We start from the raw sequence: 26,719 nt of genomic DNA, 5'->3' as shown, positions 1-26,719 counted from the left end.
GGCTACTTTGAAGAATCTCAAATATAATATACATTTTGAGTTGTTTAAAACTTATTTTGGTTACTACATGATTCCATATGTGTTTTTTCATAGTTGTGAAGTCTTCACTATTATTCTACAATGTAGAAAATAGTAAAAATAATGCAAAAGAGTGGGTGAGCCAAACTTTTGGTACTATATACAAATCTTTATTAAAAATAAAAAAGTTTGGCCTTATTGCTATTCGCCAATACAAAAACGCATTGAATAACAAATTCACTACATGGGGAGGACTCGGTTGTTCCAAGAAATAAAGGGAAAGGGGAGTTTGTTCGGAAGTGTTTGTCCTATATCTGAGAGATAAGAAAGATCAGGAAACATTTGTAAAAAATATTTTACAATTATTCAACCTCTTATTTTTGGCACTATACAGTCTCCATATATACACTTCCGTTAATTTTGTCATCTGGTACCGGGGGACCTTCAGACGAGTCCTGAGGCCTGTGGTCATCCTAAAGCAAAACGTGAGAGTCTTACCTTTGCATAGAGGGGTCATAATAGTTTGTACAGTAGGTCAAACCCTTTAGACACTACAGAGGACTTTGTGAGAAGACTGCTCATGGTTTGACCAACACCGCTCTAGCTCTGTCACAGATGCAGTGGATTGAGACTCATCCAATACAACAACAAAAAGATATCGGTAGCTTTAATTGACTGATTTTCTGGGAATTATTTTATTATGGGGATTATATTTCCACTGGGGTGCGGACATTGACCTTAGGGGGTTCATTAACTCCGAAACCACACTGCTTTCAACATACTTGTATTCCTCATTTATTCAAGCGTTTCCTTGTCACCTGGACATAAGCAACATGGGAATGATTCATAAATGCAGCCTATGCATTGTAAATGTAGTATACAGTATAGGCATTGTAGGTGGAAATCGGCACTACGGTAAGACCATAAAAAAAACTAACGTAACCATGGATACAGTAATCACAATGGCTTACAGTTCAGTGGACTGTTTCCTTGGCGGCTCCTCCTGCCCGGCTGGAGGGACATTGAAGGCTACGTATGGACACCAATTAGTGTTCAGACACACCAGTCTCTCCAGCGAGGCCGAATTGACTATATCAAAGCCTGTCTGGCCTCCGAATGTGCTGGGCTTCCAGTACTCAGGGGAACAGATGGGGTTACCCAGAAGGCCTTTCAGGGAGAACGGAGCCCCCATCTCCACCATGCTCTCACCAAATATGGCATTGGGGCGTGTCTTCTCCAGCATGATGGCGGGGTAGAACTCCAGCGCATCGATGTCACCATAGAGCTCCTCCAGCTCCCTGGCTATCTCCTCCTCACCTGGAGGACAATAGAAAATATCATTATTGTCCCAGAAGGGCAATTCGGTTGCAGCAAACTACACAGATAGGGCACATTTAAAGTAAATGAATACAAATACAATACAGAAGAGTAAAAGAGTTCATTAGAAACACATGAACAAGTTAAAGAGGAGACTGGTTTGAGATGAAAGGACAACAAAGACTGCAGTTGGCTTCTTAAGAGGCTGACCCACGTCAGGATGATGCTGAATGACAGCTGCTTTGAGAGAACGTTGTTACTTCCCATATTTTCAATTTGCATAAGGGGCAAAAACACGGTGACAGAGTGATGCTGAGACTGATTTGTTACTTTAAAATGTATGCCAAGCAAAACTAATCGTTGCAAAGTTAAACAAGCCATACAACTCGATGCACAAGGAGGTTCTGCACGGTTCTTCAAGTAAATGTGTTTTTATAAAATGTTCAGTGGAAATGGTTAAGTCCTCCTTGTGCATCGAGTTCTATGGCTTGTTCAACGATTAGTTTTGCTTGGCATACATTTTAAAGTAACAAATCAGTCTCAGCATCACTCTGTCACCGTGTAATTTCCCATGAGCATATATAGAAATATGTGGTCTTCAAATTTTTTTTTTTTAAGTGATGTGTAACAGACGTTAAGCTACTTTGCATAGACAGTACCTCTTTCCATAGAAGCCTTTTGTGGTGCCGGCATTTCCAATCTCTAAAATATATGTGGTCTTACCAGTGAAGTCAGAGAAAGATGTGTAGGGCTTCAGGTTGAACCTCTTCCTGTACTCGTTGAAGGGTTGGAGACGCAGAGTCCTGGACTCTTCAATAACCCCCTCGGCCACATTGGTCACCACTGGGTGGATGTTCCGACCTCCTCCTATCTGAGAAACAGGATTCAAATCAGACAGACCCCATTGTAGGCAATGGTGTACACTACACTAAGGGCTCGATTCAATCTGCTTCGTGGAAATTCAGCTTTACATTGTGATTGTAATTTTTAAAAAGGCAATATTCCCGCTTTATCAGAGACTGCATTCCGGTAAATGCTCCTTATGTCGGCTCAATCAGAAATTACCTTTACGTTTCTATCGCGGAATCTGTAACGATTCAGCTTTCCGGATTGAATAGAGGCCTACATCTGAAAGGATCAAACAGGCACCCCCCTGTATAAATATAGGATGCATGAGAACAAAATGGAAAAAAAGTCATTCAAATAAATGACCCACCTATGAAGGGCCCGAAATGTGTTACTCCATATACACCTTACATATGCACTTGAATATTTTGTCTTGCCTATTCACCCTCAATGGCACACATACACAGATAGCAAGTTTCTACTCGCTAATACTGCATAGATAGCTGCTGCTCTGCTGACAAAGATTGATATCAATAAGCCACAGAGAAAAATATTTACAGACGACAGATAGCATCTTGTTTAAGCCTTCAGTCATGATCTATCACAGCTTCTAATCAACAGAAAACCGCTCTGTAGTTGATTCTGTAGATACGGAACGCAGAGCACTAACAAGTTTGCAGGGCTGTGGTGACAGTTACAACATGTGCTATTTTACTGCTCACGATTATGGACTTCACACCAAGTAGTGTCAAATTTACAATCAGGCTACTCAATCTTGCCTTATTTGCCCTGTCCCAACCTCACCCTCCCTTTCTCCATCTCTCTTACACAACGTCTGCCTTGCTCAAAATAAGAAGTACCAGAACACACAAATCAGTCCAATGTGTCCATTTGAATTCAAGTCACTCACCAGGTGACGTGGGCCTATAACCAGGGCTCGGTTCTAGGCCCTCTTCTCGCTATACACCAAGTCACTCGGCTGCGTCATATCCTCGCATGGTCTCGCTTATCATTGCTATGCGGATGACACTCAACTACTTTTCTCCTTTTCCCCCCTTCTGACACTCAGGTGGCGACACGCATCTCCGCGTGCCTGGCAGATACCTCAGCTTCGATGACAGCTTACCAACTCAAGCTCAACCGCAACAAGACGGAGCTACTCTTCCTCCCGGGAAAGGCCTGTCCGCTCCAAGACCTCGCCATCACGGTTGACAACTCCACGGTGTCCCCCTACTAGTGTGTAAACTACCTTGGCATGACCCTTGACAACCCCCTGTCGTTCGCTGCAAATATCAAAGCAGTGACTCGCTCCTGCAGGTTCATGCTCTACAACATCCATAGAGTTCTCCCAAGTCACCCCGCTCCTCCACACACTCCACTGGCTCACTACAAGACCATGGTAATTACCTACGGAGCAGTAAGAGGAACTGACTCTCCCAACATTCAGGCTCTGCTTAATCCCTACACCCCGACCTGAGTTCTCCCTTCTGCTAGGTCTGGGCTCTTGGTCCTCCCACCCCTACGGCAGAGCAGCTCCCGCTCAGCCCAGTCTAAGCACTTCTCTGTCCTGGCACCCCAATGGTGGAACCAGCTTCCTTCCCTCTGAAGCTAGGACACCAGAGTCCCTTGCCCATCTTCTGAAAACATCTGAAACCCTACATCTTCAAAGAGAATCTTAAATCATCCCACAGCAACACCACCACCTCCTCACCCCCCCAAAAAAGACTTGTGTGAACTAACACTCGCACTTGACTCCTTTCCCCCTTACTAGCTCTGACTTTGCTGATAGCTACTTTATTGAGGAAAAATGTACTTACTATGACTGTGATATGTGTTTGTCCCACCTAGCTATCTTAAGATAGTTTTTTGTCATTTTTGCAGACAAAGATTTTAAATTCAGGAAGTGATTTCAAAGAAATAGCTTCTCCTTGTCAGTTTATTGAGAACTCTTTGAAAATAAGTGCCATATTGGCATTGACACCAACCGACTTATGTATGGTATGACAACATTATGGAGACCAGGGTTTACCATTACAACACTGCATATGAAATCCCGTAGTCACCACACACACCATACCTGTCCAGCACACTGGCGGGAGAAAGCGTCCACCAGTTTCTCCACCCCGTAGTGTGTGACGATGGAGGTGTTGAAGATGAACTGGGAGTAGGGCACCACGTCTCCGTCTATGTGGAAGCTGTCTGGCATCAGGGGGTGCCAGTGGTACAGCTGTTTGAACTCCACAGCGATGCGGTTCCTGTACTGGAACGTGGACTTGAAGAGCAGGACTGGGTCAAACTTCAGATCCAACAGGTAGCCACTCAGGTGCTGCACGTACTCCTCGATCACTATCCGGATGGTCTCACCTGGAATATAAACTAAATATGGATCTACACCCAAGAAAATACATTTTGGGGAGAATCTACTGGAGAAGTGTGTTGATTCTTATTGCCCCCAACTATTCACACAACCAAGCAGGGACAGCTCTAATCTTTTGGGGGCCCTAAGCGAGATTTGGTTGGGGACCTCCTGAAGGTCAGGGGCCCCGGTCGGTATTCGGCCATGATAACTACAAGTTTAGATAGCTGGGAATAATAACATAACAATCTAAAAATTGTTAGCTGAAATGGCTAATTGAGTGACTGTCAATGACTGACAAAACAAGAGAAAAATTGCTGATGCACAAGCAAATTTCGAACTTGCACCTACTATTCTAAATCGCAACAGTAAGTTGAGACCCCGCTAGGGGGCCCTAAGCAACCCAGCACATGAAAACATTTCCTAGAAATGTATATTCTGCCTAAAGCACTTAAGTGTCTAAATTGGGCAATCTCTGGTGGTATGAAAGGCTAGAGAGAGATCCCTGTCCAGTCAAGTATGTACTTACCTATTACGATGAGCCTGGCGGTCTGGAAGAGCTGCTCGTCCCCCCAGGTGGGGTGCTCTGCCTTCAGGATGTCACAGACGCGGTTGTGTTCTCTCAGCCACAGGGTGGCATACATGGTGAGGCCTGGCAACAGCCCAAACACCTCCTGCCCGATGGCCATACGCTGCCCCACGGGAGTCTCTTGAGGGTATCTCATATTCACCTCCGCCTCAGCCACCGTAGGAGGGTACACCTCACCTTTAACCACCTGGAAGAGAAGATAGTATTAGCCCTTAAGAGCTTTACTGATCCATTAGCACAATGTAGTAACTTGTGAGCATAATGGAATAATGGAAAAACTTATGTGGGGTCCCTTTTGGGTTTTTGTGGAAAAGCGATGTCAAAAGGTCTTGAGCAGTGGAAAAAAGGGTCATGACCCCAACATATTGGAAACACTACTGTAAATAATGATTACATTTACATTTACATTTAAGTCATTTAGCAGACGCTCTTATCCAGAGCGACTTACAAATTGGTGCGTTCACCTTAAGACATCCAGTGGAACAGCCACTTTACAATAGTGCATCTAAATCATTATAATCAAATGATTATCTGAACTCCACCCATACAGTGCCTTCAGAAAGAATTCAGAACATTAGACTTTTTCCATATTTTGTTACGTTACAGCCTAAAATGGATGAAATAAAAAAATCCTCAATCTTCACACAATAACCCATAATGAAAAAAAGAAAATAGGTTTAGAAAGGTTTGCAAATGTATTAAAAATATCTTATTTACATAAGTATTCAGACCCTTTGCTATGAGACTCGAAATTGAGCTCAAGTGCATCCACTGTGTTAACAACCCTCCAGGCAAGCTTCAATGCCATAAAACTCTCCTTCCGTGGCCTCCAATTGCTCTTAAATACAAGTAAAACTAAATGCATGCTCTTCAACCGATCGCTACCTGCACCTACCCCTGTCCAAATTCACTACTCTGGACGGCTCTGACTTAGAATACGTGGACAACTACAAATACTTAGGTGTCTGGTTAGACTGTAAACTCTCCTTCCAGACCCATATCAAACATCTCCAATCCAAAGTTAAATCTAAAATTGGCTTCCTATTTCGCAACAAAGCATCCTTCACTCATGCTGCCAAACATACCCTTGTAAAACTGACCATCCTACCAATCCTCGACTTTGGCGATGTCATTTACAAAATAGCCTCCAATACCCTACTCAACAAATTGGATGCAGTCTATCACAGTGCAATCCGTTTTGTCACCAAAGCCCCATATACTACCCACCATTGCGACCTGTACGCTCTCGTTGGCTGGCCCTCGCTTCATACTCGTCGCCAAACCCACTGGCTCCATGTCATCTACAAGACCCTGCTAGGTAAAGTCCCCCCTTATCTCAGCTCGCTGGTCACCATAGCATCTCCCACCTGTAGCACGCTCCAGCAGGTATATCTCTCTAGTCACCCCCAAAACCAATTATTTTTTGGGCCGCCTCTCCTTCCAGTTCTCTGCTGCCAATGACTGGAACGAACTACAAAAATCTCTGAAACTGGAAACACTTATCTCCCTCACTAGCTTTAAGCACCAACTCTCAGAGCAGCTCACAGATTACTGCACCTGTACATAGCCCACCTATAATTTAGCCCAAACAACTACCTCTTTCCCAACTGTATTTAATTGATTTATTTATTTTGCTCCTTTGCACCCCATTCTTTTTATTTCTACTTTGCACATTCTTCCATTGCAAATCTACCATTCCAGTGTTTTACTTGCTATATTGTATTTACTTTGCCACCATGGCCTTTTTTGCCTTTACCTCCCTTCTCACCTCATTTGCTCACATTGTATATAGACTTGTTTATACTGTATTATTGACTGTATGTTTGTTTTACTCCATGTGTAACTCTGTGTCGTTGTATCTGTCGAACTGCTTTGCTTTATCTTGGCCAGGTCGCAATTGTAAATGAGAACTTGCTCTCAACTTGCCTACCTGGTTAAATAAAGGTGAAAAAAATCCTGTTTCCAGTGATCATCCTTGAGATGTTTCTGTGACTTAGAGTCCACCTGTGGTAAATTCTACTGATTGGACATGATTTGGAAAGACACACACCTGTCTATATAAGCTCCCACAATTGACAGTGCACGTAGGAGCAAAAACCAAGCCACGAGGTCGTAGGAATTGTCTGTAGAGTTCCGAGACAGGATTGCACCGAGGTAGAGATCTGGGGAAGGGTACCAAAACATTTCTGCAGCATTGAAGGACACCAAGAACACAGGGGCCTCCTCTATTCTTAAATGGAAGAAGTTTGGAACAAACCAAGACTCTGTCCGGGCGGCCAGCTCTAGGAAAACTGAGCAATCAGGGGAGAAGGGTCTTGGTCAGGGAGGTGACCAAGAACCTGATGGTCACTGACAGAGCTCCTCTATAGTAGAGTTGCCAGGCGGAAGCCACTCCTCAGAAAAAGGCACATGACAGCCCGCTTGAGAGTTTGCCAAAAGGTACCTGAAGACTATCAGACCATGAGAAACAAGTTTCTCTTGTCTGATGAAACCAAGATTGAACTCTTTGGCCTGACTGCCAAGCGTCACATCTGGAGGAAACCTGGCACCATCCCTACAGTGAAGCGTGGTCATCATGCTTTAGGGATGTTTTTCAGCAGCAGGGACTGGGAGACTAGTCGGGATTGAAGCAAAGCTGAATGGAGCAATGTACAGAGAGATCCTTGATGAAAACCTGCTCGAGAGCAGCACAGCAGACTGGGGCGAAGGTTCACCTTCCAACAGGACAACGACCCCAGACACACAGCCAAGACAACGCAGGAGTGTCTTCGGGACAAGTCTCTGAATGTCTTTGAGTGGCCCAGCCAGAGCTCGGACTTGAACCCGATCAAACATCACTGGAACGACCTGAAAATAGATTTGCAGCAACGCTTCCCATCCAACCTGACAGAGCTTGAGAGGATCTGCAGAGAAGAATGGGAGAAACTCCCCAAATACAGGTGTGCCAAGCTTGTAGCATCATACCAAAGAAGACTCAAGGCTGTAAGTACTTAGTTATTAAGGGTCTGAATACTTATGTAAATGTGATATTTCCAATTTTATTATTTATTTTTTTAAAAATGATTTAAAAAATAGCAAACAATAGCAAATATAGCACATTTCTAAAAAAACAAACTTTGATTTGTCATTATGGGGTATTGTGTGTAGAGGGATAAGGAAAAAACTATTTAAATCCATTTTAGAATAAGGCTGTAAACTGGAAAAAGTCAAGGGTGTCTGAATACTTTAAGGCACTGTAAATAACCAACAGTTGCTCAGTCATCTCATCTTGAGTTTCACATGAGTTTCACACTGCCAAAAGAGACAATCAATGGGGTTCTTACAACACAACCTCTCCCTGACTTTGAACCAACACCTTTGCCAAAAACAGATACCATTCCCTAACGTCCTTCTTTGGAGTCGAATTCAGCTTATTCAACAGATAAAGAAAATGGGCCTCATGGGTGTACTTCTTTATCCTGACATGAGTCAGGATCTCTGGTCACTCAAATGATCCACTAACTGGCACCTGGTTGCTGAACAATGACTATGCTGTTACCTGCTACCTTTGTGCGGTGGTGGGAGAAGTACTCAATTGTCATACTTGTGTAAAAGTAAAGATACTTTTAGACTTCCTTACTTGCCGACTTTCACTTTTACCTTAATAGAAAATGACTAAAGTATCTGGTTTTATATATACTGAAGTATTAAAAGCAAATGTAATTGCAAACAACCATTTCACAGTCCTTACATTAAGCAAACCAGAGGACACAATTTTCTGGATATTTTAAGTTATGGATAGTCTCAAATACTCAGACTGAATTTACAAACTAAGCATTTGTGTTTAGTGAGTCCACCAGATCAGCAGCCTGGATGTAACATAGTAAATGTAAATTTGATATGGTTACATATGACAGATGGTTACTTAAGGCAACGTGAACATCTACGTGAACGAATCTCAGACAACTTTAGCATTTTTGCAACTTTCAATTACTTTGCTACTCTGCAATTACTTCATGTTAGCTATCCCTTCCACTAACCCTTTAAACTAACTCCTAAACCTTAACCCCTACACTATCTAATTTGTAACATACTGTACATTTAGAAAATTGGTAACATAATACGAATTGCAATTCGTAACCTATCATACGAAATGGGTGATAGACATTAATGATTTGGAAATGTGAAGTTCACATTTCCAAATCTTGGCTTGCTTGTATGACATCATAGCAGTATTTATTATAATCCTCAACTTCAAATATTTCAAAACACACTGAGTCCTCAATTTACAGAACCTCCCTCCCCCAGAGAACAAAAAAACATGCAAAAGCTGCCCAATTAGCGGGAGGGAAAGAGGCATATTCTTGTCGCACGAGGTGCTCAAGTTCAGAATGGCAGTCAGTCAAAATCCATACAGAGCTGTGAAGCGCAGAGCCAGACCTCTTGATGTCATGTAACTGTACAGCCACGGCGTTCCTATGTAGGTGTTTATCCGTGCCCAAATCTGCCATTTTAAACCTGTATATAGAAGAGCAAATCCGTTTTGAGATTTTTCTTTAAATGCAATTTATGTTGATTCCACCTTTTTTGGGATATATTTAACCACATTAGTATGAAAAGGGTTGGAAAGGGTTAAAAGTGTAAAGGGTTGAAAGCACATGTACCACAGAGTGGACCTCAGAGCGGACCTCAGAGCGGACCTCAGAGCGGACCTCAGAGCGGACCGTGTCTACAGTAACATTCCAGTGGAGACGTGTCCATGCTTTCTCATAGCCGGAGTGGAGTTAAGCATTCCTCCACATACCTGATATTTCATCTTTCCGTCTTTAAGAAGCCGGAGGTTCAGTTGACGCACCAGATTATCTCCGTAGACATTGCCGGCATCCACCTGGTTAGAGATTAATAACATGAGATTAACATGAAATATGAGATAAAAATAAAAAAAAGATTCACATTCGTGAGACAAGATGCATGCAAGAGCCATAGATGAATATGACTCCCATGTATCTCGCAGAGCGTGCAAGATTTGGTTCCAGCAAATGAACAAGATTATATTGCGGCTGTTGGAATAGTATGGAGAGAAAAAAAGTATGGAAAAAGTGCTGTAAAATCGCTCCGGATAAGAGCATCTGCTAAAATGACTAAAAAGGTCAAGGAAAAAGTCCTCTAAGGATTGGAGTTGTCCACCTCTTCCTAACACCTAAATACATCACTTACCGGTCATCCTCCCCTAAACATAATAGAATAAATACAATCATTCTATCAAATTGAATAATATAACATACAGTGCATTCGGAAAGTATTCAGACACCTTGACTTTCTTACGTTACAGCCTTATTCTAAAATGGATTTAAAAATATATAAATTATTTCTGGATTTCTTTTTCTCATTTTGTCTGTCATAGTTGAAGTGTACCTATGATGAAAATTAAAGGCCTCTCATCTTTTTAAGTGGGATAACTTGCGCAATTGGTGGCTGACTAAATACTTTTTTGCCCCAGTAAGTATTCAGACCCTAAACTCAGTACTTTGTTGAAGCCCCTTTGGCAGCAATTAGAGCCTCAAGTCTCCTTGGGTATGACGCTACAAGCTTGGCACACTTGTATTTGGGGAATTTCTCCCTTTCTTCTCTGCAGATCCTCTCAAACTCTGTCTGGATGGATGGCGAGCGTCGCTGCACAGCTATTTAAGTCCGAGCTCTGGCTGACCCACTCACGGACATTCAGAGAATTGTCCTGAAGTCACCCCGGTGTTGTCTTGGCTGTCTGCTTAGGGTCGTTGTCCTGTTGGAAGGTGAACAGTCACCCCAGTCTGAGGTCCTGAGTGCTCTGGAGCAGGTTATCATCAAGGATCTCTCTGCACTTTGCTCCGTTCATCTTTCGCTCAATCATGACTAGTCTCCCAGTCCCTGCTGCCGAAAAACATCCCCACAGCATGATGCTGCCACCACGCTTCACCGTAGGGATGGTGCCAGGTTTCCTCCAGTTGTGATGCTTGGCACTAATCTTGTTTCTCATGGTCTGAGTCCTTTAGGTGCCTTTTGGCAATCTCCAAGCAGGCTGTCATGTGCCTTTTACTGAGGAGTGGCTTCCGTCTGGCCACTCTACCATAAATGCCTGATTGGTGGAGTGCTGCAGAGATGGTTGTCGTGGAAGGTTCTCTCATCTCCACAGAAGAACTCTGGAGCCCTGTCAGAGTGACCATCGGGTTCTTGGTCACCTCCCTGACCAAGGCCCTTCTCCCCCGATTGCTCAGTTTGGCCAGCTCTAGGAAGCGTCTTGGTGGTTCCAAACTTCTTCCATTTAAGAATGGAGGCCACTGGGACCTTCAATACTGCAAAACAAATGTGGTAGCCTTCCCCAGATCTGTGCCTTGACACAATCCTGTCTTGGGGGCTCTATGGACAAACCTTCGACCTCATGGCTTGGTTTTTGCACTGACATGTACTGTCAACTGTGGGAATTTATATAGGTGTGTGCCTTTCCAAGTCCAATCAATTGAATTTACCACAGGTGGACTCCAATCAAGTTGTAGAAACATCTCAAGGATGATCAATGGAAACAGGATGTACCTGAGCTCAATTTCAAGTCTCATAGCAAAGGTTCTGAATACTTATGTGAATACGGTGTTGGAATCGGCTAAATTTTGAACATTGAGATATTAAATAAATGATAGAGACGAAGCCTTGAATAGAAAGAATCTGTAGCAACTCAGAAGGCTTTGGAATGTGTTTGATGGAGGAGAGGAGAGCGATGTGTTGATATAGGGAAGACAGAAGGATATTTGTGGATTAGGTGAAGGAGGGGTTGAGGTCAGGAGGTGAGGGGTGAGGTCAGTTCCCCTTAAGGGAGTAATCAGGGTTTGTCATCCTGTTACCCTCTTTATTAGCTTCCTGTGGAGCCATAAACTGTAAGGAGGACGAGTGTCTTAAGTAGGATGTATATAACTGATGGAAAGACATGTTTTGCTGTCCGATTACAGCTGTACAGAACCTTTGGGAATGATTCAACTTGGTTTACTCTGAAAAATAAGAATGTAACAGACAGCGCTGCGAGCAGGGTTCACCACGACTTAGAGTCGAGCCATGGAGTCCAGATTAGAGGAGCAGAGCTGGCAACAAACAAAAAGGTAGGCCAAGTTCCTATATCTGTTTCCAATCATTTTGACATCTTGGGGAGATGAGAATTGTTGGCTGAACTAATTATGGGATACAGACCTGGAGAGCCTAAGTTTAATTATATAGGCCCATTGTGTGACGACCGGTCATAGCTTTGTGGTATATGCTAGTACAATATAAGTTCAAGAGTAAGTCCCGAGCAGAATAGATCTGTGAGGGTAAGTCTCATGAGTCCCGAGCAGGATAGTTCCTGTGGAGGGTAGAATCTCATAGATAAAGTCCCGAGCATAAGCCTGTGGAGGGTAAAATCTAATAGAGAGAGGGGAAGTCCTGAACAGGGTAATCCTGTGGAAGATAAAACCGTGTAACGGTATATAGGCCCGTAAGAAGGGCAAAAGGTCGAGTGGCAGTGGCTGTGAGCGCGCAGGGTGTGAGTGAGTGTGTGAAAAAGGTTGGTTTATGCCCTATGGTGAGAGGGCGCGATGAGAGATGTGGGTTATCAATAGTGATATTTGAGGAAGTACTGGAATAGGACATAAGATCCTGTCCGTATTCTCCAGTAATAAATTCGCAGACGCTATGGTATTGGTACTAATAGAAGGTATTAAGTGCCGTGACCAATTAATTATTATCTGTGCTATCTTAGAAAATAGAAGGTGTGTATTGTAGACGGGAGTGAAGAATGAAGAATGCTAAAATACCCTAAAATACCCTGAACAAAATTAACTTTATTTTTATATGGTATGATGGTTATGGAGAATCATGGGGAAAAGGAGACCAGTGAATCGTTAGACTCGGTGGAGAGATACTATCGCCGTGTTGTGGGATTTATTGGAAGGAGTCTTTTCAATTCAGTTAAAATGGGTATGAAGGAGAATGAAATGTTTTGAAGAGGTATTTAAATGGTTTCCGGAGGACAGGGAAAGAAAGGGAGAGGAAACATTTTAATGGTGTCGAAAGCCTTGAATAATAAAAATCCCTAATGAAGAATGATCAACTTCATTAGGAATTAAATAGAAGGGGGGTTTCATTATAAAATCCAAGAGAAACACTGTTCTCTATCCAAATTGTACCATTACTTTAGGAGATTATTATTATGTCTGTAGGGAGTTATAAAGAGCTGTAATTCTAAATAGTTCATTTTTGATTTAACATGTTTTTTTAAATCATGTGTTTGAAAGGGGTAAATGACCAGTTCCCTGAGGTCCTGGTCTTCGGGGTTCTTATACAGTGGTACTGTGTTCAGGCTGCATATAGAAAGGGAAATATATGTTAATAAGGGATGACAGTAACTTCCAATGGAGGGTGAAATATGTATTGCCATCTTCATGATCTGGTAACCATCCTAGAGGTCGCCAATAGAATAAAGGGAGCAGGGACTCATTTAGAAAATGTTTATTTGTATTTTTTTTTAGCAGTAACATTGTTATGCTTTTTGACATTTGCCTTCGAGATGGTATAAAGGAAAGGTTAATGTCATAATTCGTCATATATTCAATGTTTGTCTAATTTACTGAAACAGAAATGTAATGAACTTAACTGTTGTTATGATCTGTGTTTATTTTTTTAGGTTTTCATGGAAGGTGATGTCAGATTGTGTTTCAATGCATTGTAGAAATGATTTGACCATAGACGGTGTGTGGTAACCTCACGACCCTGCCTAAACGGCTGAAGAAAAAGCGACGAAGGCGTGCTATAAGAGACAGTGACTTTTACCGCTCCTATCTGAGTCCGAGCCATAAAACAGGACCGGGTTGCTGAGAGCGCGTGTGGAGTGAGTGTAGAGAGAGAGAGAAGCTCAGCTGAGAGACTCGTGTGCGTGGGAGAAACTGAAGTATCTATTTGGATATTAAAAATCGGGACATTATCAAGGGCCATGAAATGTGACAGGCAAAAGTGACATGTGCCGTTGGGGAAATGAACTGTAAACGATATCCGAAGAAGACACGCTAGAATGATGAGTGGCGAAGGAAGGAAGGGTGGGGTATACGCCCTGCTAACTATTTAAACTGAAAATGCATTGAGATCCTGATCTTTCTTTACCAGGCCACTCATGACAGGAAAACAGGGGGGAAAGGGGGGGGCTGTAAATGAGAAGAGTTATGGCCGGCAATAAAAGGTGCTTTATAAATGTGTTCTAACAGGGATGTATTGTGGGGAGTTGATCAACTGGAATTTGAGCCATAGTCTCAAAGTAAGCACTGAGGTCAGTCATTCTACATTCGGGTTGGATAAGTTCTATAATGTTTCCGTTGTGATTGGAATACTGAGAGAGAGAATGGATCAAGCAGGATGAGGGGCCGGGCCGCTGCTAACATTTATGTGGCCGAAAGGGTTTGAAGAAACTTCTCTAAGTGTCATCGTGAGGGGAGGTCATTTGTGTGGGAGACTCACTGGATGACAGCTTGGGACAACCATGAAAGTTGGTTTTTGTTTTACCCTCTATTCAGAGTTGATATGTTATGTCGCATCAACGAGTGGTGCAAAGTCATTAAAACTTGTACTTTGTTTCCCTTTTCTTTTCAAGTTAATATGTTTTTGGGTTTTGTGGAACATGAGGGTGTTTCATTGTTCCAGAGGAGGGAAGGATGTATATTGACTAAATTGATTTGAGAATGTGTTGGTAGGTTTGTAAATGTAGAAAATGCATTTGGAGTATAGTGTGTTGTGAGTTAGACGTAATGATAGAGGAGTATCATTCCCAGAGACTGAATATTGTTACAGGAGATAGCTGCTCTCCTTCTATGAGCTAACTGTACACAATATGGGGATTTAATTGAACGTTACACATACCCAGATCATGGTGAAAGTAGAAGAGACAGTGTTGTTATATCAGACACCATTTTCAACTTTCAGTAATGAGTTTGTCACAGAAGGCAAATCAAATCAAATGTATTTATAAAGCCCTTCGTACATCAGCTGATATCTCAAAGTGCTGTACAGAAACCCAGCCTAAAACCCCAAACAGCAAGCAATGCAGGTGTAGAAGCACCTGCACTAACACTTGAAAGAATAGCTACAGATCCCTGTATACAGGAGGCCACATCGCCAGAAGGACTAGCAACAGATCCCTGTATACAGGAGGCCACATCGCCAGAAGGACTAGCAACAGATCCCTGTATACAGGAGGCCACATCGCCAGAAGGACTAGCAACAGATCCCTGTATACAGGAGGCCACATCGCCAGAAGGACTAGCAACAGATCCCTGTATACAGGAGGCCACATCGCCAGAAGGACTAGCAACAGACTACAGGAGGCCTACATCGCCAGAAGGATGCAGAAGGACTAGCAACAGATCCCTGTATACAGGAGGCCACATCGCCAGAAGGACTAGCTACAGATCCCCAGAAGGACTAGCTACAGATCCCTGTATACAGGAGGCCACATCGCCAGAAGGGAAGTTTGCTGTGATAATAGCAGCACATCTCCTGCAGAGTGTGATTAAGAAACATGTGACTCAGAGTTTTGTACGGTTGGAAACTCTTCCAACGCCACTAATCTCGCCCCCATTTCTGACAGCTAATAAACACTAGACATACCTCCCAGTAGATTGGGGCCGAACCACAGTAAATGGTACATGTCAGAAGGTGGCTGCTTATCAACCGTTGGGGCCCAAAGTTTACACTGTAACAAAGGTGTTTACAAACGGGTGGGGGGGCCTTGGGATGAGAGATGTGTACCTAACTTGAGCACAGGGTTGTATTATCCGCAGTGGAAATGTTGGTGACTAGAGACCAAGGGATATAATGAGAAACAGGTAGGGGGTATCTGAAAGTTCAGTCCTAGACTTATCAGTAAAACACGAAGACAATAGGAGAGCAGGAGACAAATTACGGGCAATAGCTAGTCTCACAGCAGTCCCTGTAGGGACAGTAACAGAAAAAGCAGTAGCAGAAGCGTAGAATGCTATATTGATAGCATGGAATTGGACAACTGCGCAAATGAGGGGTATTGTGAGACTATAGTCACGGGCCATGTTGGAAGTAGCTATGGTTACATTTGTAGCATTGTTGGGATATCAGTTTATGACGACTCATGTCACATGGATTGGTTACTGGTAACTAGGGGACCGATGGGAGGCCAGGGGATGATGTTATTCAAATATCACAAATTATGTTGTCAGGAAATAACCCATGTGTTGCAGTGTGCATATCCTCAGGTGGAACCAAGATATAACCAAGGGCACGGGCTGAATTCTGGAGATTGAGTGTACGTCAAGAGACACCAAGGGGGGTGTTGGAGCAGCATTGACTTGAGACACACTACTTTGAACAGTACCTGCAGTGGTTAAGATCGTCATGTCTCTCCTTGGTGGGGGGGGTGCATAGTTCTCATGTGAAGTGAGGTCCAACAGCATAATGGGTGAGTGAAGACACCATGACACAGGAAGCGGAGCGAGAGAGAGAGACTAGATTCCACTGTAAGATATACAGATGGGTTGGGTCTGGGAACTACTAAAAACATCATAGTTGGTTTGGGGTTTAGCTGCTTTATGGGTTAATGCATCATATGATAGAGGGGTAATTGTACTGTGAACAAAATGTTGAAGGCATTGATGTGAAAGCAGATGCAGTGCCGAGTTCCCTCAAATCCAAATCAAATCCAATTTTATTTGTCACATACACATGGTTAGCAGATGTTAATGCGAGTGTAGCGAAATGCTTGTGCTTCTAGTTCCGACAATGCAGTAATAACCAACGAGTAATTTAGCTAACAATTCCAACACTACTACCTTATACACACAAGTGTTAAGGGATAAAGAATATGTACATAAAGATATATGAATGAGTGATGGTACAGAGCGGCATGGGCAAGATGCAGTAGATGGTATTGAGTACAGTATATACATATGAGATGAGTATGTAAACAAAGTGGCATAGTTTAAAGTGGCTAGTGATACATGTATTACATAAAGATGCAGTAGATGATATAGAGTACAGTATATACGTATACATATGAGATAAATAATGTAGGGTATGTAAACATTATATTAAGTAGCATTGTTTAAAGTGGCTAGTGATATATTTGACATCAATTCCCATTATTAAAGTGGCTGGAGTTGAGTCAGTGTGTTGGCAGCAGCCATTCAATTTTAGTGGTGGCTGTTTAACAGTCTGATGGCCTTGAGATAGAGGATGTAACGTGGATTAGGGATATGCACTTGCGCATCAGGTGTTTGTGCCAATCAGGTGAAATGGAGAAGATGGGGAACAAAGTGAAAATGACATGGGAACACTTCTCGGAACCTGGGGCCTAAAGGGGAAGACTGGGTGAAAGCATGAGGAAGCTTTTTAGAGCTTCCCTTTTTGTGGAACCCAGCATGAAATGATCTTGGAGGGATAGAGTCAGGTGAAGAGACAGTGAGAATTGTCATGGTTTCAGACTTTGGTTTTCATGCATATATAAATATGTATATCACATTGTTAATACTGTTATGTTTTATGTTTTTTTTGTTTCAGTTTTTGTTTTTTATAAATTTGCTAATTTTTCTAAAAACCTATTTTGGCTTCGTCATTATGGGGTATTGTGTGTAGATTGATCATTTATTTAATCAATTTTAGAATAAGGCAGGAACAAAATGTGGAAAAGGTCAAGGGGTCTGAATACTTTCCAAATGCACTGTATAACATAGTGTACAGTACAGGGAGTGCCAAGTAACTCACCCCATGCCCCAGAGCCCTGGTAAAGCCCAAGCCCATACTGTTTCGGGTCTTGAAGAACTGATGGGTGAAGTGCTGAGCGAAGAAAGCAAACATTAGGTTGGTTCCCCTTGGATCCCGCCTGAATTGCCTCCTCAGAAGAAACTTCTCCACCACCAGCTTTGGGTCTGGGAGGACAGACTTTCCTGGAGAAAAGAGAGTAACGAAAGTATGTTAGCTATGCATGTTGCAGTTGGGAAGATTTATTTCACTGGGTAATCTCCAGTAAAGTCTTTGTGGGATGCCTTCATCCTATTTTCTAATAGGAACTTTGGATGCCCTCCATCTCACCTTTGGTACCCATAGGGGTGGGGCAGTCTTCTGGCACAGGGGGTAGGATACGGGTGTAATAGGAAACATTGGAGTAGGCCTCCCAGCTGAGGTATCCATACTTGGAGTTGAAGGTAGGAGGACTCGGAATAAGGTTGGATCTGACTTTGGGAGGGAGAAAACATAATTGTTTGACACATTGATCATTATAGCCCTAAAGTTTTACTGAAAATGCAATAACAATGTTAGGAGGAAATACAACCCATGGGATAGGTGTGTGTGTGTGTGTGTGTGTGTGTGTGTGTGGTTGTACTATCCTTGTGGGGACCAGAAGTCCTCACAAGCAGTGGAGGCTCCTCAGAGGAGGACCATCCTCCTCAGTGAATTAAAAAAATGTTTTAATTGTGAAACATTTAAATTGATCCATTTTAGATAAAGCTACACTAAATGTAATCACATCACTAAATAACTGATTAAAAACACACTATTTTGCAAAGAAGGTCTGCAGTAGCCTCAACAGTACTCTGTAGGGTAGCACCATTGTGTATCCGGAGCTCAGTTAGCTTCTGTACTCCTTTGGGTACATTGACTTCAATACAAAACCTTGGAGGCACATGATTTTCACGCCCTTCCATAGACTTAGACAGTAATTATGACAACTTCCGGAGGACATCCTTCAGAATATCAGAACTCTTGCCGCATGAACTGACATGTTGTCCACCCAATCAAAGGATCAGAGAATGAATGAATCTAGTACTGAAAGCATACGCTACAACAAGCTAACACTGCAGTGGATAAAATGTGGTGAGTAGTTTACTCAAAGAGAGAGACTATAGTTGAACAGTTTAACAAATTAATTTATTCCAAAATGAAGGAGAAGCAAGAGAGACAGAGATTGAAAGTTTTAAAAAACAAATGACACTTACCTAGCAAATGCAGCTAGCTAGTTTAGCATACTGAAACACCCTGCTCAAACAGAGGTATGCTATGTAAGCTAGCTGGCTATGACTTTCCAACACAACACCGGAACTCTTCCAAGTCAAGGTAAGCTTTTGGTATTATTAATTTATTGCCACTGGGACCCGCCGGTGTAACTGCTTACTGACTGTACACTGTAAAATGACTGCATGATTGTAGCCGATTTACTAACACGTTAGTTCTATTAGCTATACTGACTATGACTTTACTCAGGCTAATATGGTGACAACGATGTAGACTGTGTGTAGCGGTTTGGCTTGGAAAAGTTGTTTTTGCCTGGTCACATACAGCTGATGTGTTGCGCATTGAAGTCCACAAGCAAAGGGAAGAGGTGAGAGAAGGAGAGCACATAGGACGTGGCTGCCATGAAAGTGAACTGTGTTTACGAGTGATCAGGGGTGTACTCATTCGGCCGATTCTGTTAAAAAACGGAAGCAAGCGGAATAAACATACCTGAATTTGTCCAATAGAAACTATTGTTTGCAACTGTTGAACTAATGATTACGCCCTGTATCAACTAGATGCAGGCAAGAGTGTGCAAGGTGGTGTTAAATGTCAATGTCTGTCCATATGTCACTGCCTGTCACAAATTTGTCTGTGGACCTGTGTGCACCTACATTGCAAACTTTCATTCATAGGCTAGATTGATGATGAGTACATGGAAAATGTGAGTATCATGTAGTAGCCTAAACCTATCGCTGTTACATTGAACTGGGTTGTTGGAATAAGAATGAGTCATCTTAGAAATAAGGCCATGCTCATGAAAAAAAAATTGGCCTCCCTCATCATACTGACCACCACTGCTCACAAGGATAGTAAAACAAGGAAAATTCAAACATGTCGCCATTCCCCACAATGAAAAGGCTATTTTAGGCTTAGGGGTTAGGTTTAGGGTTAGATTTAGGGGTTGGGGAAAATAGGATTTTGAAAAGGAAAATCAATTGTTTGGTCCCCACAAGGATAGCAAAACAAGTGTGTGTGTGTCACATTTTAGATGAAGAGATGTCACTTCTCTCTCTCATACCGCAGAACCCAGATAATCAGTTTTTAAAACTGCAACTTCCAGCAGAGTTAAGACATTCTCAACTTTGAAGAAACTTCCAATTTCAGTGAGTTGAAGAAACTTTCAATTGAAATTAAGAAACATTATTAACGTTCAGTTTAAGACCATGACTCAATCCAAAGCACATTATAAAGCAGTACAGTAGACGCCCCCTTTAAGGACAATTTCTTCGCCGTTCACGGAGATTGCACTCACGGTAAAAGCTACGGATGTCGGCTCAAGCAGAAATGACCTTTAAAAAAGGGCAATGCCGTCTAGTGCCACGCACTATAACACACCATGGGTTGAATCCCATATAAAACGAAGAAACGTTCAGTTAAAGAAACACGCAGACTGAAAAATATGATTTAATTCATTTGAAGTGTAGCTTGATTTGGAAAGCCTCAAGCAAAACATTTGAGGGATGAAAGTATCAATGTGATGTAACTGAAAAAGCAATTCACATTATAGTACATAATATCAAAAAACTATACTTTAACTTTGTCTTTCACATGCAAAGCAAAATAAACCTGTGGGCTCGATCATTATTATTTGACACACAAGTCAGTTTTTGCATTTTAGCCAGGGGTTGGAACCAAAATTATTTTCCAAAATGTTTTTCATTTTGTTCCAGTGTTCCGACCAGTTCTGAACCGGTTCAAATAAAACAAGAAAAAAGAAAAAAGAAATATATATATATCGAAATTAAATTACTTCACCAATCAGTCTGGATAGAGCAGCTTGCTATGGTGGCGGCAAGCTATAATAGTTCTGTCGGGCGCGAGATGCGACTGAAATTAAAACTGTCTGCAGTTCTAGCGAGTTAGATGGAAGAACTCAGAGAATGGTGATGACACCATGGGTCAATGTGTGTTATCCAAACATTTACATGGGGAGAACATAACAGACAAACCATGAAGCAAATGGACACAAGTTGTAAGCAAACTATCCAATGAGTGCATTGGTAGGGAAGGGAAACTCTTCTCTTAAAGTAACACCATAAGAGTAGATATGAATATGTACAGTACGGGTCTGAGTAGTGATAATGGGATAAGGATTCAATTCTAGAAGCACTTTGGAGAGCATTTATGCATTTTCAACTGTTACAACAGCACAATGGATCCATGCATACATTTCTATCATCATAGCATGTTTCACCTGGATGTAAAGCACTGTACACGTTATGGTACTAAGTTAGCCCTTCCACCACTTATACACAGCGCCCACTATAGCAACCATTTTGTGCCAGAATGCTCATGGCTGCATTGAATGTCAGGCGACTAACCTGTGAGCACCACCCTCATGAGCCAGTCCCGCATGAAGGTCCTGTTGATGAGGTTCCACAGCCAGTGGAAGTGTGTGAGGATGTAGTGGACCACGTCAGGGCTCGGCTTCAGCTGCTGGTGGACTCTCGTCCAGAACTCAGCTAAAACACAGAGAGAGAAGACAAACAGCACACTGTAATTAAAAATGGAAAAAAATTGAGTCATTTCAACTAATCATTATTAAGTAACTGGTTCCACAGCCTTTTAATTTTACATTACTCAACTTTTCAGTCAAAGTGTTACCTGAACTTAAAATGTATAGTTGGCCCAAACTTAGCTCCAACTTGAGAAAACTTAGGCAAAAATGCAGTCAACTTAAAAATGTGTTTGCTCAACTTGTCTCATATATGTTCATTCAACTAGACATTATTATTTGGGCAGCTTCACAAAAAAAAAAAAAAAAAAAAAAAGTTGTGGAACTAAACACACGGTGCTTTTCGGTCACACACTGTGCTTTTTCTTTTCATCTTGTTACAAATCCTTCTGCACATGAGGAAAGGATAACAATGTTTTGATAAACTAGAGAGGAAAATTGAAACTATAACTTGAATCAGAAGAATGTAGAAGCAAAACACTGAACTTACGGATAGTGCAATTCTGTCCATAGAAGCCGGTGCGAGTGCAGTCACATTCATAGCGGTCAATGCCAAACCTGACACACACACCCCAGTTCTGACAGGGGTAATAGCAACAGGGATTCACTGCAAATTATAAAACATACACATGTCAATTAAAGTATAGTTTAGGCACTGAGCTTTTCCTGACCATGTGACCTTACCAGGAATAGCAGAGTTTTTCCTAGTAGCGTACATACTTTTTCCTGATCAGCACAGTGCCTCATTGTCATAAATTTGCCAGCTACAGTAAAGACTGCCAAGACACAATAGAGGGTGTCCATTTGTCCAATGTCTCTCTAGCTTGGGTGCCAGCCTGAAAACTGTGCTTATAGCATCAGTGGAACAATAATCTCAGGCTGGAACTTGATGTGTTGCTCCCTTTAGTTTGATGAGGTAGGGAAGACATTTATTACAGTAACTATGTGACATTATCTGACGAGGACACTCACCGGAACCACAGCTTAATTACCTCGGAGCATGGTATCTTAGTCAGGTACAAATCAAAACTCAAGATGTGTGCACAACCTAACCTACTATTGTCACACACATCTCCCACTGGTAGCAATGCAAAATTGCATTTACAGTAGGTTAAATCATCTCAAATTAAGATTCGGCCTAGAATAAACTAGCAAACTAGGAAAGAAGAGGGTTGGGACTACTGAGAGTCTGACTGGGGTCAGAGGGCTGTGGTAACAGAAACGTCTGCTGCCATGAGACAAGCAAGATGCCAACTCTCACATCCTTGGCCCTGCCATCTCTATCATGTTACGGCTTCCTGTCCTTCCCTCACAGACAGACACACATCCATTGAGATGATCATAAATAGCATTTATCATTTTCAAAATGAAGAGTGGATGTATGAATGGCAGTAGTTCAGCAAACCCTTCCTAATTGAGCAGGATTCTTCAGTCATGTCCTTTAGATAACTGGAGTCTTTCAGTCTCTTTCTGCCAAGAGGAAACTCTGTCTTCATGATAGGAGACAAAACCCTATACTGTGCTAGTAGTCAACACATTCAACTGACAGCACAGATATTGGCGTGAATATTTATAATATAAATGTGTATTAACACCATGGTGTCCCCCCCCACAACCCTTTAAAATGACCAAATAGTGGAAGTTAAAGATATGTACAATTAGGGCTTTCAATGTATTTGTACAAATAAATTGCATGATCCTTCTTGCTTATTTCAAACTAGCTTCCTCCACTTGCAAATATGTTTACTTGTGTCATCCGTGTTGCCATACAAACAAATATGTTTGGATGCCTGTTCATTGGAGCTTCATATTGTAATGAAACAGCAGGTCTCGAACCCTCAACCTTCGAGCCCGAGGTCCGGCGCGCTATCGACTGCAAAAGCATGCTCGTGCGGCAGAGTCGATATCCGCGCTTATAAACCCAGGGTCGTTACACTATTAATTAAACTTTGGAAAATGTAAAAGACACAATGTGCTCTTTCGAGATGTTTTGGATATTCTTTTCAGCAGTTTTAAATAACTGTATACATCTCATATAATCCAGTTGATAGAATTTCAACATATTGATACTAGATAATAATGACACTATAGTTCAGGGATGGGCAACGTTGATGGGGTTGGGGACACAAAAAAATCTGAACTCATGATGAGCCTCAGTGGCTAGAAGGTCTGTGTACCCATATCCATAAAGGATTCCCGAGCCTTTAGTCAGAGTCAGCCATTCCACCTGTTGCCCATCGCTTCAAGTTGCCCGCCCCTGCTATAGGTTTTAAAATATTAAACACCTACCAACAGTACTGGCGTCTTCCACCTCCTCCCCGCGACATGTTGGTAACCTTTGCAGCAGGATACATGCCCAGACGCATACGACGCACTCTTAAAACACAATTATTAACGTGAATGAATGATCAAACCTAAAATGATGTGAAGGTTTGGTGCCATTGGTAAAAACAAAAAAAAGAATTGTCAAAAACTCACCTCTCATTGTAAGATTTACTGCATAAGCACCTTCAGCGGGAGCGTCTTCCCAATACAGCAGTGCAAAAATAATATATGCTGCACTCATGAAGAAATACTCATAACCAATACGATGTATTTCCTTCCTGGAAGCTGTTTAGATACAATCTAAAAACTAGTCCACACAGAATTGCATACGTGAAAGTTCATTTCGTTAGGGGCGAAAAAATTGGTAAGCAACCTCCCCATCTCCTGGTTCACTTCTATACAACACATGGGACTGCTTCATCTTCTTCTTCTTTGGGATTGGGTTTGCGGATCGCATCCAACTTTGAGGTGTTTACACCGCCACCTACTGTACTGGAGTGTGAGGCCAGTCACAGCCTACTTAAATTACTTTCCGGTAATACAGAATTGGGGAAAATGACAATTATCCTGCCAACTATTAGCCCTGACAACAACAACAAAAAACACCCCTCCATTACCCCCATTTAATAACCCTTCTAATTATTCTCAAGGCGAACGGTCTGGGAAGACAGAATCACATTTGACTTGATGCAGTTGCGCATATAAGAGGCAAAGGAAGAGGCTCCACTCCCTTCAAAATATTTCTACAAGAGAAGACAACGATAAGCAGAACAAGTGGAGATGTTTTGTTTTATTGGTATTTGTTAAGTGAGGGGTATTTGATCGAATATAAGTTACGTAATGTTTAGGTTACAAATGTACTGATATGAGTGGACGCATGTGGCTTCTCTGCAACTTTGAGAAAATGATTTCATATCGGAGTTGTGTCTGCTGTGCACATACGTATCTGCCCTCTGATTGACTAGAATGTTCCGCCTTTTCAACAACGACTCCGGAGAGGAAGAGGCGGAGCGAGAGTGTCCCTTCCCGTCAAAATCTGTCCACGCGGGAATACAGCTATAAACAGGGGCATCATGCACCCCAAAAATCTGAGTGGGAACAAGTATGTGAGGCCACACACATACCTACTGCCAACCACTATATGAAGAAGTTTAAGGAAAACATCAACTCAAATTGCTCCTTTTGTAATGACCACCCAGAAACAGTGTTGCATCTTTTTTGGCATTGTATGCATGTAAGAAATCTGTGGCAAGACATCAGTAGGTTTATAATTGAACACATTAATGAAGATTTTACACTATTGTGGAGAGATGTACTGTTTGGATTCTCTTCTCTGCATACCTGCTCAAATCTGGTTAAACAATTGAAACGAATGTGAGTCTTATTCAGTACATTTAGTTTTCTAAATTCTACCAACCTTGCAAGCAGGCATGCTAGCTAAGATAGTTTTACAAGTTAACTACTCTAACATGATTGATAGCCTGAAATGAAGTCTTGGTAGCTAGTTATGAGGTTGGGAGATTGGGAACCTAATAGAATATATAAATACATATACAGTACCAGTCAAAAGTGTGGACACCTACTCATTCAAGGGTTTTTCTTTGTACTTACTATTTTCTAACTTGAAGAATAATAGTGAAGACATGAAAACTTTGAAATAATACATGTGGAATCATGTAGTGACCAAAAAAGTGTTAAACAAATCCAAATACATTTTAGATGTTAGATTCTTCAAAGAAGCCACTCTTTGCCTTGATGACAGCTTTGCACACTCTTGGCATTCTCTCAACCAGCTTCATGAGGTAGTCACCTGGAATGCATTTCAATTAACAGGTGTGCCTTAAAAGTTCATTTGTGGAAATTATTTTTTTAATGCGTTTGAGCCATTCAGTTGTTTCGTGATAAGGTAGGGTGATATACAGAATATATACCTATTTGGTAAAAGACCAAGTCCATATGATGGCAAGAACAGCTCAAATGAGCAAAGAGAAATAACAGTCCATCGTTAATTTAAGACATGAAGGTCAGTCAATACAGAAGATTTCAGTCGCAAAAACCATCAAGCGCTATGATGAAACTTGCTCCCATGAGGACCGCCACAGGAAAGGAAGACCCAGAGTTACCTCTGCTGCAGAGGATAAGTTAATTAGAGTTAACTGCACCTCAGATCTTAGCCCAAATAAATGCTTCAAAGAGTTCAGTAACAGACACATCTCAAAATCAACTGTTCAGAGGAGACTGCGTGACTCAGGCCTTCATGGTCGAAATGCTGCAAAGAAACCACTACTAAAGGACACTAATAATAAGAAGAGACTTGCATGGGCCAAGAAACACCAGCAATGGACATTAGACCGTTGGAAATCTGTCCTTTGGTCTGATGAGTCCAATTTGAGATTTTTGGTTCCAACTGCCGTGTCTTTGTGAGACGCAGAGTAGGTGAGCGGATGATCTCCGCATGTGTGGTTCCCACCATGAAGCATGGAGGAGATGGTATGATGGTGTGGGGGTGCTTTGCTGGTGAAACTGTCTGTGATTTATTTAGAATTCAAGGCACACTTAACCAGCATGGCTACCACAGCATTCTGCAGCAATTCTCCATCCCATCTGGTTTGCACTTAGTGGGACAATCATTTATTTTCAACAGGACAATAACCCAACACACCTCCAGGCTGTGAAAAGGCTATTTGACCAAAAAGCAGGGTGATGGAAGGCTGCATCAGATAACCTGGCCTCCACAATCACCTGACCTCAACCCAATTGAGAT

General features: G+C 42.0%; 1 protein-coding gene across 1 annotated transcript; it reads right to left on the bottom strand.

Moving 5' to 3' along the window:
• Window positions 1–694: 694 nt before the first annotated feature.
• LOC115139855 (prostaglandin G/H synthase 1-like) lies at window positions 695–24,334 on the bottom strand. The gene is made up of 11 exons (XM_029677681.2): window positions 24,109–24,334; window positions 23,920–24,006; window positions 22,121–22,237; window positions 21,497–21,637; window positions 18,213–18,356; window positions 17,886–18,067; window positions 9,910–9,993; window positions 5,067–5,313; window positions 4,259–4,545; window positions 2,059–2,206; window positions 695–1,335 (listed from the first exon to the last, which is right to left on the bottom strand). The coding sequence occupies exons 1-11, from the start codon at window positions 24,194–24,196 to the stop codon at window positions 986–988; spliced, it is 1,875 nt and encodes a 624-aa protein (XP_029533541.2). The 5' UTR covers window positions 24,197–24,334; the 3' UTR covers window positions 695–985.
• Between the last annotated feature and the right edge of the window lie 2,385 nt (window positions 24,335–26,719).

This window comes from Oncorhynchus nerka, linkage group LG13, assembly GCF_034236695.1.
Source record: "Oncorhynchus nerka isolate Pitt River linkage group LG13, Oner_Uvic_2.0, whole genome shotgun sequence".
NCBI lineage: Eukaryota > Metazoa > Chordata > Actinopteri > Salmoniformes > Salmonidae > Oncorhynchus > Oncorhynchus nerka.
The sequence above is the reverse complement of the archived record's forward strand: the minus strand, read 5'-3'. Positions and strand labels throughout refer to the sequence as shown.